The 14,929-nt window shown below is 37.1% G+C and overlaps 1 protein-coding gene across 2 annotated transcripts; it reads left to right on the plus strand.

The window, feature by feature from the left end:
• Positions 1 to 1,165: 1,165 nt before the first annotated feature.
• wipi2 (WD repeat domain, phosphoinositide interacting 2) lies at positions 1,166 to 14,862 on the plus strand. Of its 2 annotated transcripts, none has more exons than XM_056453964.1 (12): positions 1,166 to 1,402; positions 2,441 to 2,523; positions 5,329 to 5,498; positions 5,586 to 5,682; positions 8,830 to 8,927; positions 9,025 to 9,117; positions 10,197 to 10,267; positions 10,381 to 10,494; positions 10,619 to 10,783; positions 10,898 to 11,005; positions 12,237 to 12,334; positions 13,274 to 14,862. In XM_056453964.1, exons 1-12 carry the CDS (start codon positions 1,329 to 1,331, stop codon positions 13,384 to 13,386), a joined length of 1,284 nt encoding a protein of 427 aa, XP_056309939.1. In that variant the 5' UTR covers positions 1,166 to 1,328; the 3' UTR covers positions 13,387 to 14,862. The 2 variants fall into 2 exon arrangements, with proteins under 2 accessions (XP_056309939.1, XP_056309940.1); XM_056453965.1 differs by having other exon boundaries at positions 1,168 to 1,402; positions 10,381 to 10,488.
• Positions 14,863 to 14,929: the final 67 nt, after the last annotated feature.

Genomic DNA, 14,929 nt, shown 5'->3' on the forward strand with positions numbered 1-14,929 from the left:
GGGCACTGTGTCAAATACATGCTGGATAAGTTGTCGGTTCATTTTGCTGTGGTGACTCCTGATGAATAAAGGGACTAAGCCGAAGAAAAATGAATAAATGACTGATGGGCTGTTTTTTCACCTACTATGGATGTCAATGGCTTCCAGTTTCCAAAATTGTTTAAAATATCTTCTCTTGTGTTCAACAGAAGAAGGAAACGTTTAGAGATTTGAAACCACTTGAGGGTGAATACGTTTTATCAAAATTTCATCTTTGATGAACTGTCCCTTTAAGCAACTTTTGAGAACTAAATAAATGGTGGACTAAAACAGTGTTTCTCAACCACGTTCCTGGAGGAACACCATCTCTGCACATTTACCATGTCCATGTCCAAACACACACCTGATTAAGATCATCAGCTCATTAGCAGAAACTGAAAGAGCTGTAATGGGTGTGACAGAGAAAGGAGACACCCAAAGCATGCGGTGTTAGTGAGCCTTCGGGAACGTGGTTGAGAAACACTGGACTAAAAGTATATTTTTCTATATTTGCACATGTAAATAAACGTTTTGTAAAAGTTCTATTCAATTAAAATGAGTTATTCAATAAAAAGTACAGGCGTCACGGTGGCGCAGTGGGTAGCATGATTGCCTCACAGCAAAAAGATTGCTGGTTTGAGTCCCGGCTGGGTCAGTTGGCATTTCTGTGTGGAGTTTGCATGTTCTCCCCGTGTTGGCGTGGGTTTCCTCCGGGTGCTCCGCTTTTCCCCACAGTCCAATGACATGTGTTGTTGGTGAATTGGGTAAGCTAAATTGGCTGTTGTGTATGTGTGTGAATGCAAGAATGTATGGGTGTTTCCCAGTGTTGGGTTGCGGCTGGAAGGGCATCTGCTGCGTAAACCACATTCTGGATAAGTTGGCGATTCATTCCACTGTGGCAACCCCAGATTAATAAAGGGACTAAGCCGAAAAGAAAATTCTAAAGTCAGGTAAACTGTCATTTTACATGGTTTCTTTCAGCAGTCTGTACTGACGAGTATACAGTTATTAAATCTTCTGCACTTTTCTGTAAATTCATTACGAGTAACATTGCAGTGCAGTTGAGGATCATATTCTGCACTCGAGTGAGCAGTGGAGCGCCTTTCCCTTTAATTTGAACGGCTCTGCTGCGTGCAGCGGCCACTGCGCAGGCGCACGAAAAGGTGCAACAGTGGCTGGAGAAAAACAACAACATTCATTGGAACAAGGGTGGAACTTATGGCAGTGCGAGACGACCCCAGATTTCACTGATCTAGTCCACATCTGAGCCCCTTTTCACTTCGGCTTAATCTGTAAATGGTGTCGAGCCCATGAACCTGGCCAGTCAGAGCGGAGAGGCCGGCTGCAGCCAGCTGCTCTTCGCCAACTTTAATCAGGACAACACGTAAGAAAACAATCACACTCCTGGTGCTGTTGGCCTAACAGACCATCTACACGACAGCAACACAACGCTGTCAGTGCAAACAACGAGTAATCTGCACCGCAGTCGCGCGAAGCTTCGTTCTGCGTAACGGAGAGTTTTAGTTGTGTCGTGCCTCATCATCACTCGAGTGCAGTGCAAATAGAGCGATAAAGCGTGCTAACCAGCTAAAACACCCACCATTGAGATCTTCTTCCCGGTGTTTAAAGTGAACTGGTCTCTTTTAAAACATTTTCATATGATGTGTCCACGCAGCTTTGTTTTAATAAAATCCGCCGTCCCTTTCTTCCTCTTTAACGTTAGGCAAATTCACGCACGAGACGTTGTAGCACTAGCGCACATGCTAACGTGAAAATGGCATTTTCGTATTTGTAAAATGTTTTGTCAGCCTAACTGTGTGCAATAATAAATACACCATGTGACGAAATGTGTGGTTAAATAAGTAATTTACCAAGTGTTTTTGGGGTTAACGAAATAGGGCGAGCGAAATACCTCAAATATTAGCAACAGTACAGTACACCTTCAAACTCAGCATTGTGTGTTTTCGCTGTCTTATTTAATTCAGCTATCTGAAATGTAGTTTCGATGTCATTTTATGTTTTTAAAAACATTTTGGTTAACTTTCTAAACCAAGTAACCATCGAACCAGCTGTCATGTTAGCAGAAGCTTTTTGTCTGGACTCCACCGTTAATTATTAGTAGTGCCATTGTAACCACAGCCTCACCTCATTGACAACACTTCCACTATTTTATAATTGCTGAAACATTTCAGCACTGTACAAAATAGAGTAAACCGCTTTAAAATAGCTTATAGTCTTCTGTCTTTTCGAGTTCAAGCATGTCACATTACACCTCTTGAGGATTGCAAAATACCACATTTCACCTTCAAGTCACCAACTAGTCGTTAGGCAAGGCAGTAGAGCGGAAAAAAGTGGATTAGTCTTTCTAATCACCTGCTGTGTTTTATTTATTGTTATTTATTGTTACCTTTTTGCTTTCCAGATCCCTAGCTGTTGGTACCAAGTCAGGGTACAAGTTTTTCTCCTTGTCATCGGTGGACAAATTGGAACAGATCTATGAATGTAGTAAGTTATTTCTGTGTTATTTAAGGTTAGCCTGGTTAAGTCTGACTTGGTTAAGCAGCTAGACTAGATATGGGATGAGCATATGTTACTTTCCTGATATAAGTTGATTCATAAAGTTGATAATGTCTTTCTGGAGGTCAAAGATAATCAGGGGTGTGTGGAAACAACTTGAAAAGGCCTTGAAAATGATTAAAACTTAAGTTCTGGTTAGGGCTGGGCCGATAAATTATATTATATCGATTCGGGATTGAAATTTATGTCAATAACAATAATAAGCTCTGGACTTTTTTTAGCATACGTTGATCTAAGTGCCAATCGCACTGCAGAAATGTGCAACAATATGTGTATATATATATATATATATATATATATATATATATATATATATATATATATATATATAATTATCATTCAATATGGAAAATATTTATCGAGATATTAATGCATTTTTGCCATATTGCCCAGCCAGTTCTGGTTTCAGTGCTGATGGGGCAAATAGTGTCCCTAAAAGCCATCTGATAACTTTTATTCTCAGGGAGCATATTAATTGTGTAGTGCAATGATGCATGTTTAATAGTTACAGTATGTAATATAAAAGCAGTAAGCTTTCAGTCATATATCCTGTATGCAAATTTTGTGCTTCTTTTAAACACACCAAAAGCAGAATAAATTCTAATATATATAGAGATTTTTGCTTTGTAGTCTAGTAGTCATCCAGGCGGCATCATCCACCCTTCAAATGGGCCATAAATTAGTTAAAAGTAGTTATATAGACTACTATTATTAAAATAAATCAGTCTAATATGAATATATACAGGTATGTTACAAAAAATTTGAATATTGAAGCAAAGACCATTTATTTTAATAATTTGTTTTAAAAAGTGAAACTTGTGTGTTATATTAGTTCACAACACACAAAGTTTAAATATTTCAAGCCTTGTTTTGATTTGAATGATTATGAATTAAAGATTAAAAAAATCCCAAATCCAGTATTTCACAAAATTAGAATATCATGACAAAGTTCAACATTGTAGACTCCCTGTGTCTCAATCTTGTCCGCAAATTAATGCGAAGCCTTAAAATCGACTCAGTCTGGCTTAGTAGGCTTCAGAATCAAAGGGAAGACTGCTGACTTGACGGTTGTGCAGAAGACCATCATTGAAACCCTCCATAAGGAGGAAAAGTCTCAAAAGGCAATTGCAAAGGAAACTGGATGCTCACAGAGTGCAGTATCCAAGTATACTAATAGAGTGTTAAGAAGGGAAAAATGTGGCTGGAAAAGGTGCACAAGTATGACAATAGCCTTGAGAGGATTGTCAAGCAAGGGTAACTGAGGCTTGTGTCAGAGCATCAAGAACCACCACATACAGACATCTGCATGAAAATGGCTACAGCTGTATTCCATGCGTCAAGCCATTCCTGAACAAAAAACAACGCTAGAAGCATATGTGCTGGGCTAATGAGAAAAAGTACTTGTAGGTGAATTGGGTAAGCTAAATTGTCCGTAGTGCATGTGTGTGAATGAGTGTGTATGGATGTTTTCCAATAATGGGTTGCAGCTGAAAGGGCATCCGCTGCGTAAAACACATGCTGGATAAGTTGGCAGTTTGTTCCATGTGGCAACCCCAGATTAATAGAGGGACTAAGCTGAAAAGAAAATGAATGAATGAATGATCCCAGAGTCTTGAGAAAAAGCAGAGACACAAAAGTCAAGCTGCTTAAAGTGCAGTGTGAAATTTCCACAGTCAGTGATGGTTTGGGGAGCCATGTCATATGCTGGTGTGGGTCCATTGTCTTTTATCAAGTCCACAGTCAACGCAACTCCTATACCAGGACGTTTTAGAGCACTTCCTGCTGCCAACTAGCTTCTTGGAGATGATGATTTTCATTTTCAGCAGGATTTGACAGTGCCAAATCTATCATTACCTAGTTTAAGGACCATGGTATCCCTGTTCTTAATTGGCCTGGAAACTCAAACCCCATTGAAAATGTATGAGCTATTGCCAAGAGAAAGTTTGAGGAACAGAGACCCTGAAATACAGACAAGCTGAAGGTTGATATCAAAACAACTTGGGCTACCATTACAATTGAACTGTCTCAAAGGCTGATCGCCTCTATGCTACACCGCCTTGATGCTGTAATTAGTGCTAAAGGAGGCCCAACAAAGTACTGAGGACATAATAAAGCACATTAACACACTATTCAGAAGGCCAACATGCGTTTAAGATCCATTTTTTATTGCTCGCATGAAATATTCTAATTTTGTGAAATGCTGGATTTGGGGGTTTTTAATCGTTAATCCATAATCTTTCAAATTGAAACAAATAAAGGTTTGAAATATTTCACTTTGTGTGTAGTGAACTAATATAACACAAGTTTCACTTTTTGAAACAAATTATTAAAATAAATGGACTTTCCCTTCACACATACCTGTATATTTAATGAATTAGAATCTCTATTGATATTTATAATGGTTGTTGAATTGATAACGAATCTCAAACTTATTCTTGGTTAATTAAATGAAAATTCAGAACAATTAATATGGAAATATATTATTAATAGTCTAGTTTTAAAATCTAGTCTGAAAAGTCTAAATCATCCATCCAATTGTTTTAATGAAGAATATTGAAATCTCTGATGAATGTTAATGTATGAAAATCAATATATTAAAATATCACACTTTAAAAAAAAAAGAAGCTTAAACACATTCCAGTTAATAAAATACTTGAAATCACAAAACAAAATGTGGATTGTTTCTAATACACAAGGCATGTTTTATGTACTGTCACTTATTTTAACTGACAGCTGACACAGAAGATGTGTGCATCGTGGAGAGATTGTTCTCCAGCAGTCTCGTCGCTATTGTCAGCCTTAAGGCTCCTAGGAAACTGAAGGTCTGTCATTTCAAGAAAGGGACGGAGATATGCAACTACAGCTACTCGAACACTATACTGGCTGTGAAACTAAACAGACAGGTGAGTCTTCGTCTGGCAACATTTACTGTATGAGTTTATTTTATCGAGTGTGATCGAACTGTCTGAGAATGTGCTTTATTTCCACAGCGATTGATCGTGTGTTTAGAGGAGTCACTCTATATCCACAACATTAGGGATATGAAAGTACTACACACCATTCGAGAGACCCCTCCCAATCCTTCCGGTGGGTACTGCTGCTTGCAATAAGTACATTAATGTTGTTTTTCTTCCAGATTTTTCTTGAGGAAGTATAGTACATCAGCTTCTTCTTTCAGAACACTGTGCTCTATTTATATTTGGAGAACTGAAAAAATAGGTTTGGAAATTATGTGGGGACCCGTAAGCATTGACCTTGTTGTTGTAGGGCTTTTGGTGCAACTAAATTCTACAGATGGTGGCACCAGCAATGGGTTTGGAAGTGCTGCGCAAGTAATATTAAAAGTAATATTAGGCACAGGTGTGTGATGCATTGTCAAAGCTGCAATTTGATATTGATTTAATACATATTTTTTATCATTTAATGGTCAATAAACACTCATAAAAGTAGAATGAAACAAATAAAAATGTACAGTGTAAAAAATGCAGGATTCCACACAATTGATTCATGTTATCCCAACACAAATCGATTAAGTTAACTTATGTGGATTAAACATAAAAAATTAAGTTGTCCCAATGAAATCTCAAGGATTGTGTTGTTTCAGCTCATTTGAAATAAGTAGTTTGAACAAGTGAAAAAAAAAATTTTTGAGTGTATAAAACTAAATGGACAACTCAAACAGTCTGTGGCAATGCATTCATGCTGCATTGGTGCTCTTATGTTTGACTAATACAGCTCATAAAACACTTTCACTAGTTTATATTTAACCCTCTACTAGGTTTATTGTGATAAATCTAGAACTAAATCATTTGACTGTTTTTTTTTTCATTTTCTTAGAATGGTTTAACTTGAGGTGCTGTAAAAATTATTGGTGAAATTTTATTTCAAGCTACTTTATGAAATGTTGCCATATGGCAACAACGTCCAATAGTGTATCTTAGAAACTAGAAACTTAGAAGTTTCTAATTTAGAACTGTGTAATGTCATCGTAATGTACTGGGGGTGATTTCTCAGATTTTTTTGTGGATCTGACATGAGATGATCCTTTGTTTTTATTGATGTTTTCGTTTTTTCATAATTATAATGTTGCCATATGGCAACACCTTGCAGTAGAGGGTTAATAATTAGTTACTGAATCGCAACTTTAATATTGTTTAATTGAATGAATAACAATTTATGTATAAATATATTATTAATAATCTAGTTTTATAAACTAGTTTATAAATTAAAAATCTTTATAAAAGTCTAAATCATTCATCCATCTAATTATTTGCATGAATAAATTTGAAATCACTAAATGAATCTGAATGAATGTTAATGTATGAAAATCGATGTATTAAAATAATCACATTGTAACATTTAAAAAAAGAAGCTGAAAATACATTCCACTTTCAATTTTTTTTAAATGAATCGAGTTAATAAAAATGCTTGAAGTATTATATTAGTAATAGAAGGTACAGGTGTGTGCTGCATTTGTCAAAGCTTCCATTTTATATAAATTGTATTTTTAAAAAATGTTATTGTTTAACTGTTCATAAACAGTCCGAAAAGCATGAAACTAAAAAATGTAATTACTCAAACTGTCTGTGGCATTGCATTGCTGCTGTTATATCTGACCAATACAGCCCATAAAATGCTCTCACGGGTTTATTTTTTTACATTTAATAAATTAAACACTTTGGTTTGAACATCCAGATGTTAGACCTGTGTTCAGTTTCATCTGGAATGCTTCTTAAAGCACCTTCTGAAGCGATTGGGCTCAAGACTTGCACACGCATATTATTGAAAAGGGAAGAAAAACTTTTTGTGACTTGTATAGGAATATTTTGACGATGAAACATTTTAATAGACTGTTTATATTATATATGGTATTAAAAACGTTTTTTTTTATCAGGAAATACTTTCCTGAAATCGCTTGTATGACTTTTTATCAGTGTTTTGTTATTTGTATATTTGTTTGTACATTGAACGATCAAGAAACACTTATGATTGTAAATTAAATGTTGAATATTTAGCACAAGTGTTGCCATGAATGTTGCTGCTGATGTTGCATTAAACATAAATTTGGAGGCGATTGGATTTGTATTTGTCTGCATTTCAGAGGACATTTACAACTGCTCTATTCACAATTGGATCACTATCTGATGAAAAAAAATGCCATAAAAAATGCGACCAGGTGTAAACAGCTCTTAAGCAGTGCACATCTGAGAGAGTAGCAGGAGCGTAAGTTGGGGTTTAAATATAAATGTATTTTCATAAACAAAACAAGTGCCAGCTAAAAACTATTGTACATTCATCATCATGTACAATTCTAACAACCTCACGACCATAGTAAAAGACATTTTTTATGAAAAGCAAAAACCTAAAGACATTTCATATAAATGAAAATGGACGACTAATATTACTTTAAATGTTCGGTAATTATATTTCCGTTACAGTCACTCATATTTATTACAATAAAAATAAAAGCATTTAGGGCTGCACGGTTTGGAGAAAAAAAATCTAATTGAGATTTATCTGATCAAAATTGCATTATGCGGCTTAAAATGTGATTTACTACCATTTTATAAAAGGGCTAATGTGGTAAAAGGTTTAATGTGGTGGCCAAGCATAATCACAAAGTACACCACACTAGTATACGGTTTATTTAAAACCTCCTAAACATTGTTGCTATGTTTTCGGATAAAGTTGTCCTGACAAATTAAGAAAATAACTACAGTATTTTAAATTAATTTATTTTTAAAATCATATCTATATAAAAAGATAAAAAAAACTTTGCATTTAGATTGTGTTCTATTTTTCACATTGTTCAGGATAATGTACTTAGGAAATGTCAGACTCTATATACTTGTTGCCATATTTTAATGCACATTGAAATAATTGCAGCATTTTCAATGTAAAAACGATTAATCGAGCAGGCCTGCATAAAATTCAATACGAATATATGGCTTTTCTGCCAGTTGTTTCCCATGTTAGTGTTGTGGAGAATAACAACTCTGTTTAGTGATGATATGAAGAACTAGTCTGTTAAAACAACTAGTCTTGTTACACTTTTAGTGTTTTCAGCGATATATCTTATACACACAGAATGTCATCACACCAGTTTGACCTCTAACTAAATTTAGTCAGAAAAAAGTTTTCAAAATGTGACCACATACTCACAGCCCTATGTCATAACTCCTAGTAATCAGATGTTGTGTGTTTGTTTATTAATATGCCGCTAAACATTTACAGGACTATGTGCCCTCTCAATCAGTAATGACAACTGCTACCTGGCCTATCCGGGAAGTGCAACGATTGGAGAAGTACAAGTTTTTGACACAGTCAACCTGGTAAGTAGTGTTTAGTTGAAACCTTCGCCGTAATTATGGTTTTTGTAAATTGTTAAACAGTGTTGGTCAATGTGTAATGATTATTTCCTCTCTGCAGAGGGCAGCTAATATGATACCTGCCCATGACAGCCCACTAGCAGCACTGGCATTTGATGCAAGTGGCACTAAATTGGCCACGGCTTCTGAAAAGGTTTGAGAAGCTGTCTTTGTGTGTGGTTTAATCTAACCAGTTTAGTGATTCAATTTCAGATTGTAAACTGTATGTTTTGCAGTCAGTCTCAGATGAAAAAATGTTAAATGTATAAAAATATTGCAGTGTATTACTTTATTGACCTTATTCTTCAATGCGAAATTGCGCTCGTTTTTGCGATTGTTTTAGAACTTCCGATTCAGCTGCCTATGGGAGAAATGACTAGAAATAATAAACAGCAGAAAACGGTCAAACTACTTACTGCACAAACAAGTGTTTGCATGACAATACAGACAAAGTAGAATAATATAATAAGAAAATATCAGTTTGCAACACCAAGCAGCAAACCGAGCTGTTTTTAACGTCTAAAAATGAATGGAAGTGAATGAGACCGTAAGTCTTGAGCCAAAATGATTCAAATGGCTGCGCCCACTCGTACGCGGAGAATAAGGTGAATACTGGTGATTTTTTTTTTTTTTTTTTTTTTTTTTTTTTTTTAAATTTTGTAATGTATATTTTCTGAAACTGTTTTGACTAGAGTTTTACTTTTTGCATTAAAATGTACAGTTACGAAATGCAACATAAATATATAAGTTATGTGTTCAAAAGTTTTAGGGCCGTATTCACAAATAATTCTCTTATTTTCACTAAGGTTGCATTTATTTGATTAAAAATGTATCATTTTTTTAAATCTATATCAAAATCACTTATAACAAAATCCTCATGACATCATTATGATAGGATTTGGTGGTCTAGATATATTTCCTGAATGCTAACAACAGCTGTGCTACTTCATATATTTGTAAATCATGATAATTATTTTTCTGAATACCTTTATGAATGTGAAGTACAAAAGAACAGCTCTCAAATACTTTTGTAACATAAAACACTTAACGGTTGCTTTTCATCCTTTTAATGCATCCGGAGTAAAGTTATTTAATTCTTGAAGAGTATCAAATTAAGTATTGTTTGCATAAAGTCCATTTAAAATAAAATATTAAACTCTTAATCTATGATTTAGTACGTTTTTTTAAGCTTCTTTGACGTGTAATTTCACCTTTTTCTTTGCTATTATTCAGGGCACCGTAATCCGTGTGTTCTCGATTCCAGAAGGCCAAAAGCTCTTTGAGTTCAGGAGAGGGGTAAAGAGGTAGATCACTTCATTTCTGTCGATTCTGTCTGTTTTGAATTGATTTAAATAGTCAAGATTTATAAGCATACCCAATGAAAACAATGCACTTTCTTTAATTATTGCTTTAACAGATGTGTGAGCATCTGTTCCCTGGCCTTTAGTATGGAGGGACTCTATCTGTCTGCCTCAAGCAACACAGAGACGGTTCATATTTTTAAGCTGGAGACCCAGAGAGAGAAGTCAGTGTAATGTTGCCCACTGAATAACTCTTTCTCAAATTACAAACACAACATTTTTAAGGATTTTCCTTTTTATTAACTGATTACTAATTGATTACAATACTGTCCTTTTCAACCTTTTCCACCGTAGGCCTCAGGAGGAGCCCACTACTTGGACAGGATACTTTGGGAAAGTGTTGATGGCCTCCACAACATATCTGCCTGCACACGTAACAGAGATGTTCACTCAAGGACGGGCGTTTGCTACAGTCAGACTTCCCTTTTCAGGACACAAGAACATCTGCGCTCTGGCCATGTGAGAGAACCTTTTTGAAACAGCACACCGCTGGTTTATATAATCAACATTCAGACTGTAGTTGCCATCAGGGTAGATGTGTGTCTGATTATCTTGCTTGTGATCGGTATCCAGAATTCAGAAGATTCCACGGCTGCTGGTGGCGGCTGCAGATGGCTATCTGTACCTGTACAATCTGGACCCTCAGGAGGGAGGAGAATGCACACTAATGAAACAGCATAAGTAAGATACAGTGCAGTTTTCATAGTTCCTATAACTATTTGCGAAAGTACCTGTTTTTTGGTTTGTTCGTTTTACAGGAACTAGGAAAAATTTATTTTACAGTCTAGTTCCTCATGCACATATTATGTACTTACAATTATGCCTGGAAACATTTTTAACATGTTTTTATTTTATGAACATTTACACTTTTGTATTACATAATTAAGTTGGTTTATTTTGAATTGATTGATAGATTGCAGATTAAACAAAAAATTACACTCACCGGCCACTTTATTAGGGACACTTTACTAGTACCGGGTTGGACCCCCTTTTGCCTTCAAAAGTGCCTTAATCCTTCGTAGCATAGATTCCTCAGAGATTGCATTGGCATTGACATGATGCTCAATTGGTACTAATGGGCCCAAAGTGTGCCAAGAAAATATCCCCCACACCATTACGCCACCACCACCAGCCTGAACTATTGATAGAAGGCAGGATGGATCCATGCTTTCATGTTGTTGACACCAAATACTGACCCCACCATACGAATGTCGCAGCAGAATCGACACTCATCAGACCAGGCAACGTTTTTACAATCTTTTGTTGTCCAGGTTTGGTGAGCCTGTGTGAACCGTAGCCTCAGTTTCCTGTTCTTAGCTGACAGAAGTGGCACAGAGTGTATGGTCTTCTGCTGCTGTAGGCCATCTGCCTCAAGGTTTGATGCATACCTCGGTTGTAGCGAGTGGTTATTTGAGCTACTGTTGCCTTTCTATCAGCTCAAACCTGTCTGGCCATTCTCCTCTGACCTATAGCATCAGCAAGGCGTTTGCGCCCACAGAACTGCTGCTCACTAGATATGTACTCTTTTTCGGACCATTCTCTGTAAACCCTAGAGATGGTCGTGTGTGAAAATCCCAATAGATCAGCAGTTTCTGAAATACTTCTGAAATGCTGCCATGTGATTGGCTGATTAGAAATTTGCGTTAACAAGCAGTTGGACAGGTGTACCTAATAAAGTGGCCGGTGAGTGTACAAATGTATTTCTAAAAATACAAATATATTTTACCTACCATCAGTCTCTCAATTAAATTATTCTATTATATAATTTGCATATATAGATTATTATATTACCTGTATATTTAATTTAATAATTGGGCTAAAATCATAGGAAAATAAGCCTTAGTTTGGCTTTGGATTGGCACTGATTGACATCATAGGTGATTTACTCATGTTAACGTGTATCCTCCTTCAGGTTGGATGGAAGTGCAGAGCCGGCGAATGAGATTCTTGAACAGACAGCTCACGATCGGCCGCTTGTGGCCCAGACCTACAGTGCTGCTGTTGCCAAAGGTAAGAGAAAAAAATGTTTGTTTTTAAGTGAAGTTTTGCAAACTAGTTTAGAAAGGATAATGAGCTATGATTGACCACGGCTGGCCTCACATCAACAGTACCTCCCATATCTTTGTATTTGAAGATTCCCCCCATCTCCCCCTTCTTTCCATTCTAGACCAGGGGAGCTTGCAAGACCAACCTGATCTCGGACTCCCTTCTATACTAAGCGTGCACTCACACTATGCTATCTGAACTGTGCCCAGGCCAAGTGTGAGTGCTCCAAATCGGGCCCAGGTGCAGTTCAGTTGGTCAAACCTGGCCCGGTTGGAAGAGGTGTGGTTGGGTTGGGTTGGGCTTTGGCGTGGTACGCGTGTAGTGAGTGCAAAGAGCTCCTGAACCCGAAACTGAAGACGCAACATCACTTTTAAGGGACTGTTTCATATGGATTAATTAATCATTCTTAATTTTCAGTGAACGTGAACTGTCATAGTTTATTGAAGACACAAAGCCTGCGCTAAACATCAGCTGTATCTTCAGCAAACCTCCTAAAACCAGCAGCACGATGGCTTTATGAACATTTATGAGCGTCAAAAGTGCTGGGTCTGTTCAGCAAAACATTTGACTGCGTGTCACTGCGTCACAGACGACTAAAAATAATACAAAACAATGCAACTAAAGCAATGTCCACTGCGCTGAGCGAGAGCACTTCTCTTCCTGTTAAACTGAATGGTCGCATCATCGAAGCATGTTCAGGCTCGGAGGGAGAGAAAGGAGGGTGGACAATAGCGCTTAGGCTAAATAACCAAGAGGGAGCCCCGGGCACAAGGATCTCCAAGCTCTCCTGGGACAGCAAGCCAAACTTGCAATCAGTATCAAGCATTAGCTAATTGTGAACTCTTAAAACTAAACTGGAGTGAAAAAAAAAAGAGTAATAATTTTGAAATGTTGTGATCTCAGGTTACAGTGAGGATCAGGGGGCAGTAGGGGGAGCTGGAGTGGAGGACGACATGAACACCCTCCACCTGGATGAAGAGAACGAGCAGCCTCCATTAATCCTGGAAACAGACTGAGCCGCTGCCAGAAGATGGAGCCGACTGAGTGACATTGCAGAGGGGGTTTTCCTCCTCTGGTGCTGCTATGGACATGTCTGACCTGATAGAGAAAGGGATTAAAAGAGAGATCATTTTAAAGCAAGCCTAGCTGTAGCCTTATTCTGTCAATTGTTGCGTGTAGATGTTTTCCTCCTCTCCCCCCTGCAACCTTTGTGGCTTTCTAAAACCCTGCTGAATTCTTTCAATTCCCTTTCTTTCTTTTTTTTCTGTTTAATTTCTTTTAAATTCCCAGTCCTTAATCAGACCAAACTATGAAATCTGAGCTGCAGGTGTCACGTCTCTTAGCTTTGCATGTACATGTGCCAAGATTAGAAATCCTAGAAAACCTTTGCTTTCATGTGGATTATTCTGATGTGTTTGCTGGCCAATTCTCCTCTTGAGCTTTGTCTTTTTTCAAATATGATTGAAAGCAAAACTGGCTTGCACCGCCTGCTATGTCACCTTACCACACAGTGTCCCTTACCAATCATCAACATCTGTGGCAAGATGTGATGTTTGTCCTGTAATGATGTAAATGGCGTGTTAAAATAACATCCTGGGGTTTTTAAACAGGCTAAGAGGGTTGTTTTCTCTCAGATTACTTCATCTATAAGCGCACATGCTCTATGATGCTCTCTTTTAATTCATTCTATGGTTAACCAATTCAGCAATGGTTTCTTTTTGACTTTAAATTACCCCCAACATCTTTCTCAGGCCTGTTCATCGAAGAGCTTTTATTATTTTAAGTACCTAACACCATTGTAGACATGACTGATGAAGGTGTTTAATGTTTTGATTTGAAGAACGTGGCTTCGAGAGGCTGTCAGACGCCATTTTGTTGCCATGTGGTAAATAATGAAGGAGGGAAGGTCAAGATTTATTCTAAATACCAGCAGGTGATGATTTCTCATGACATGACAGTGTCTTACGTTCGGTAGGTTCCTTATTGTTTGCTAAGAGGAAAAGCATCATATATCTCACTGAATCCATCAGGTTTTTAAGGAAACGGTCGCAACATTTAGCTTACAAACAGGGGATGTGTTCTCACAGACATCCCTGTGGACTGCAGTTTGAACAAACAGGTCACATGGTCAGGCAGTTGAACCAGAACAGGTCAGAAGTATAATGTGATTTCCAGGGTTCTTTTGAAAAATAAATAAAGAGGACCAGGGTTTATGAATGTGATAACCAAATATTAGTCGGTGTGTCCAATTACAGGCGTTTGGAGACGCTGCCTCAATTCTGGGAGCTCAAAAGGATCTCGAGAACATTTTTATGCATGATTTTTTTTCTTTCTTTAGCATGTTTTGATGTTGCCTATCAACGATTGACTTACATCCTCATCAGCCAATGAGCTCAAATCCCCCATGGCCACTTTAATCTGTTTTCTAATGATTTTTGTATAAAATGTAAATTGTTCCATATAAAGATGAAATAAATCCCCTGTTGAAAGTGTTTCAGAGTCTTAATAGTTTTTATTTCTCCTTTTCATTCATTTCAGATAGCGGCGTACTTCTATTTA

The sequence above is a fragment of the Danio aesculapii genome, chromosome 3 (genome assembly GCF_903798145.1).
Source record: "Danio aesculapii chromosome 3, fDanAes4.1, whole genome shotgun sequence".
NCBI lineage: Eukaryota > Metazoa > Chordata > Actinopteri > Cypriniformes > Danionidae > Danio > Danio aesculapii.